At 38.2% G+C, this 5,592-nt stretch overlaps 1 protein-coding gene across 1 annotated transcript in view; it reads left to right on the forward strand.

Moving 5' to 3' along the window:
• Positions 1–5,522, forward strand: part of slc13a4 (solute carrier family 13 member 4) — a gene marked incomplete in the record, with an annotated part of 26,601 nt that extends 21,079 nt beyond the window's left edge. The window contains 6 exon segments of the mRNA XM_014018444.1: positions 1,370–1,471; positions 1,662–1,774; positions 1,994–2,115; positions 3,490–3,651; positions 4,130–4,267; positions 4,441–5,522. Coding sequence (XP_013873898.1) covers positions 1,370–1,471; positions 1,662–1,774; positions 1,994–2,115; positions 3,490–3,651; positions 4,130–4,267; positions 4,441–4,578 — 775 coding nt within the window.
• Between the last annotated feature and the right edge of the window lie 70 nt (positions 5,523–5,592).

Genomic DNA, 5,592 nt, shown 5'->3' on the forward strand with positions numbered 1-5,592 from the left:
CACAAGCTGCTCTTCATATTAATGACAAATTTTGGCATTTTTTGATGGGTTACCTTCATTTTTTCCTTCTACTTTTAATTTAAAATAGATTTTCATTCTCGGCCGGTTTCTAAGGTTCTTCTTCTACGTATTAAAAAAAGTTGTTAAACAACTGAGTGGCGCACTACCGCTACTAGTGGAGAGAAATTATTGCACCTTATTCAAAATCAATGCTGTCCCACGGCCCTCTGCGGCCCAAAGTTAAAAACTGTTGTTCTTTTGAGGTCCTCAAGGTGGCGCTCACGGCCCACAATTGGGTCGCGGTCCATAGGTTAAGAATCTCTGATTTAAAGGATATTTTAATCAAGCACTTCCTGTTTTAAATCTTCAATTAAAACACAATTGTTCCCTTAAGCTTTTTACTCAGTTTTTTTGTTTTTTATCGTCTTACAAGTAAATGTTTTTCTATTTATTTTATTTGATTTTGTTGCTTTTCATTCTTCTCTTTTTTTTTAAATTCAGGTGATTTTTTTATTTCATTTTTTGGTACACAACACTTTGGCCAATGTTGTTTCGAAAGTGCTTTATAAAAATTTGCATAGATTTTATTTTTGCATCATAAATCTTTAGGAAGTATTTGATCTTTTTTAGGTGATGTGTAAAATCACCCATTTATGTCTACATAGTAGGGTTGGGCGATATTGGCAAAAAATTATCTTGAAAAATTGTGGTATTTAGCTGATAACGGTTAATATAATGATTAATCCCCTCATATCCTRATCTTATGACCAATTTAAATCACTCTAATGGGAAAGATTTGCTCTCCGTAAAAATCAGTTCCAAACTGTGTCAAAAGTAKAGACTTCAGGCTGTACGTCAGTTTTTAAATTGTGTTGATATGCCAAATAAAACCGGCGTTATGATAAATAAATTACAGAACTTTTTTTTAAAATGTTCGTTATATTTGAATTGGAGGGGAGCACTGAGCGGACTGACCAGAGAAATCTCCAACAATAATTAGCCATATTAATTGTCAAGTGCCAAAAGATAATCAATTAAAGTTTTTCTGACAATTAATTGCACATGACAATTGCAATATGACAACAGCCCCAGTAGTTGGAGCTTCAGAGCAAATGGAATACAAAACAAACAGCCCACTTTTATTTTAATATATTTAGAGCTTTTTCCTCCTTTTATAGTCAATCTAAAGTACTTTCTGTGCCTGTAATCTAAGGTAAAATCTATTTAAATTACACAGCAACAAAATCGATTAAAATACCAACAGGATGAGTACTTTAGTAACACAATGTATACTGTARTGTCACACAACCTGTGGTCCAGGTAACATGTAATTGTTGTCAAYGTGCTGTTTGTGGTTTGTGTGTTTTAGTTACCCTGAGGTGGTGACGGGTGTTTTCTTCGTCCTGATGACTCTGCTGTGGTTCACCAGAGAGCCCGGCTTTGTGCCCGGCTGGACGTCTCTCTTTGAAAAGTAAGTATTATCGATGTTGCAACAAGCATCCAGGAGGGTTAGTGATTGTGGTGTTGCAGTCTGCGGTGAAATGAAACTAACATGAACCTGTCAGAGAACAAGAAATTATAATAAATCACCACCAAGGCAGCACTTCACTTTAAATGAGACGACATAAACAGTCAACAGARTTTGTGTCTTCTTGTTAAAGGAAAGGCTACAGAACTGATGCAACCGTGTCTGTCCTTCTGGGCTTCCTGCTCTTCCTCATTCCTGCCAGGCGGCCCTTCTCCTCCTCATCATCATCCAGCTGTCAAAACTCAGGTCAGTTCCAGTTACTCAGTTTGGCCTGAACAGAACAGAACTTTGTGGGGTCYCATCAGGACACCGAGTTCAACACAACAGACAAGAAGTACAAACCTGCTACAGTTTACATGTTGATGGTGAACATCAGGCTGACACATGTGGAGGATGTTCTTTATCGGATCAACATGAATTACATTAAAAATGAAATGTTACAAACTTTTGGTTTTAACCCTTCAGATGAAGATTCAGAGTCAGATCCACTCGCCCCCATGATCACTTGGAAAGACTTCCAGAGACTTATGCCATGGGAGATCGTCATCCTGGTTGGAGGTGGCTACGCACTCGCAGCTGGCTGCAAGGTGAGGATCAGGAAGTAGCTTTATTTCTGTAGCACTTTTCATACAAGACAAATGTAATTCAAAGTACTTTATGCTGTAGAGAAAAAATAGATATCCYATGTGAAAGCCAGACTCAGCAAATGGTTTTTAGTCTGTAGAACAACTAAAAGAGGAACCAGAGGATCTGTTGTCTCGTTCTGCTTCATAAACTAGAAACCTCTATTTGACATATTCTGCTGCTCAGCCATGAAGGGCCTTTAAAAACCAATAAAATCATTTAAAAGCAATTCTCATTAACAGAAACCCAGTGTAAAGACTTTAGAACAGGACTAATGTGAGCTCTCCCTTYAATCTTTATCATCAGCTGAAATAATAATAATGTGAACGCTTGTTGAGATGATCCATTTTTCTTCTGTACATTTTTCAGCAACTCGATCCACAACTTTTGTGCTATTTCAACAATACTTATATAAAAATGTTCAGGTCCTTTATGTCATGGGTGCTATAACTTCAGCAACTTCTACTTTTTCATCAATTTAGCCATTTGTGACATTTTTTTTCCTTATTGCAAATTAATGGAGTTTTCTTCAGCATCTTTAAAAACCTTTAAAATGTTTAGATCTTTACTGTACTTTTTACTTTTTCTTCTGGTTCTGCTTTGTTCAACTTATTTGTGATCATTTTAGCTTCCTTCAATTTCTTTTTTTTTCTTTGCTAATTTTAGCTTTTTCAGCTACCTTTCTGCTCAATTCACCTCTTCTTCTGGTAATTTAAATGTTTTTTATGCTTCTTTTAGTTGCTTTCTGCTAATTTCAGCAGCTTTCCTTCTGTTTTAGCCATTTTCAGCTAATTTTAGCTTTTTCTAGTACTTTTGAAGTATTGTTCTGTTAATTTTGGCTGCTTTAGCTATTTTACAACAAATTGCAACTTTTTTACCCATTTCCTTGTTTTCTGTCAATATGAGCTTTTTGACTCTCCATTCACCTTTTTGTCTGCTAATTTCAACTTCTTTCTGCTGTCCACTTTTGTTTTCCTTCTTTCAGCTGAAGAGGTAAAAACATTTGTAAAAGTTCTACTTTTGTACATTCTTTCAGCTGAAGTCAATTTTTCAGTTAAAAGTTTTGCTGTTAAACATGTTTCTTTCATACTGCATTTTTGCTGGAAATGCAAATTCTCTAGTTAGGCCGGTCTGATGATTAGACTGCAGAAAGGTCAGCTACATTCATGATGAAACATCAGTAGATCCAAGGACCACTTGAGCAGGAACTGAATTTTRGCTCATTCTCTGTAAAACTGAGTTATAGCCATTTCTGATGCTAAAGTTGATGAAATGTGAGTGAATCAGTCTCAGTAAAAGACTCTTTGAAGATGTTCCTTCGCGGTGTGTGTTTGTAGGTGTCGGGCTTGTCCGTGTGGATCGGCAGACAGCTGGAGCCGATGAGTGGTCTTCCTCCCTGGGCYGTCACCCTGCTGGCCTGCCTGCTGGTGTCAGCAGTGACAGAGTTCGCCTCCAACCCTGCAACTCTCACAGTCTTCCTGCCCATCTTATCAGCCCTGGTACGACTCACTGACTCTTTCAGTCCGTTAAAACTTGGATCTGAATACAGGTCGGAACAAATAATCTGTTGGGAGGTGAACAAATGTTGTAGATGGGTGGACAGGATCCTGGAAGAATGTGCTGATTTTCTTATAGAGAAGAGTATTTTTTTAATTGAGTGGGTATGGCTTATATTCACTCAATAGTCTGGAAATTATGGTATTTCTTCTTTCTTTCTCTTTTTATTATGAAAACAATTCTCTTTATATTCATGTTTTAACTTAACGTTACCTGTATGTTTTATTTTCTTAATTCAAATTTCATCTCCTCAACTTCTCTAAAATTTCCCACCTTTACCACCTCTTCTGGTTGGTTCTCTTTATTCTCCATCTTGGCTCCTTTTTACATCAATCAGTTACATCAATCTACCACCTGTTGCACATTTTTGTCTGTCTGATTTCGTTCTTTTTACCCCATTTTTTCTCTTTTTCCTCGCAGTCGGAGACGCTGCAGATCAACCCCCTCCACACTCTGATCCCCTCCACCATGTGCGTGTCGTTTGGGGTCATGCTTCCAGTGGGGAACCCCCCCAACGCCATCGTCTTCAGTTACGGCCACGTGCAGATCAGCGACATGGTACAAACACACACACATACAGCACCTGCAGCATCAAATGATTAAAGAGCACAAAACATCAGATTTGTTGTAAACAATCAAGTTTGTTTTGTTTCTTAACTTTTGGTGSTTTAAAAAACATTAATTCTACAGAGTCTTTTCATCTCGACGTGTTCATTTTCTGCCCTCTCCAGGTGAAAGCAGGGTTTGGCGTGAACCTGATCGGCGTGGCCGTGGTGATGGTAGCCATCACTACGTGGGGGGTTCCCCTCTTCGACCTGACTGAGTTTCCAGCCTGGGCGATGGCCCGGAACATCACCACACACTTATAACCACCGTTTGTGTCCGCGGGGCAGAGGGCGAGCTGAAGAACTGAAAGACACAAGTTTTTAATCATAAAGACAATAAAAGGTGCATCGAGTGGAAACTTCGTCAGGACTAGACTCAACGAGCCTTGATGAGACGGACCGTGGAGAGGAAGAGGAAACACTGGAAGAATTCTGTTGTTTTTTACAGAATATTTGGTGGCATTTCATACAAAGAATGTACAAAAGTAGAACTTTTRCAAATGTTTTTACCTCTAATGATACTTTTAGTTTACTGTTTATTGTACTGAGCTGGCGAGGGGACATGMGKGATTTTTTTCTTTTGCGTTACCTCGCAAACGTYGTTCATCACTGTTGTGCTGCCAGTTTATTAATAAATTCACATGCTCACCATTAGTGAGTTAGCACAGCCACACATGRAGATATTTACTATGCAGATGTTTTAACAATATCAAGCAATATTAATGTCAATTTCCCGAATTTGTGGCTTGTCCTTTTTTGGCAACTGGATGTTTCAAAATAAAAGTCTGATTTAATTCAGCTCATACAAAACAAACTTTTGTGTGGTACTGCAAAAGAAATCCCTCCATGTCCCCTCACAGGCTCCATATTATTCAGACCTCAAACTCATTTGTTACTAATTGAGCTGATAGAGACAATACGTTTTTTTAAATCCTACCTTCTCATTAGTAAATGTGCCAAAATGACAGTGTAGACCGATCTCAGCTACACTTCATCCAACTCCATTCACTGTTTGTCTTTAGCTGCTGCTAGAATTGGAAATTTGATCTTCCAAAGTAAAGCTTATTTAATGTGCTGCTGTGCAGTGAGGACTTCTTTAAACAAGTTAATTTGGTCTCATAAATCTCGGCGGAGGCCCCCTTTACAGTTTCTGTTCTCTGATCATTGGACCATCTGAAGTGACTTTCAGTAAAACACTTCGTAGAGAATTTCCTGAGTGGCCTCARTTTGTAGAAATCCTTCATTTATTTACATGAACATGATTATTTGGAGCAGAAA

This window comes from Austrofundulus limnaeus, unplaced genomic scaffold (genome assembly GCF_001266775.1).
Source record: "Austrofundulus limnaeus strain Quisiro unplaced genomic scaffold, Austrofundulus_limnaeus-1.0 Scaffold193, whole genome shotgun sequence".
In the NCBI taxonomy this organism is placed as follows: Eukaryota; Metazoa; Chordata; class Actinopteri; order Cyprinodontiformes; family Rivulidae; genus Austrofundulus; species Austrofundulus limnaeus.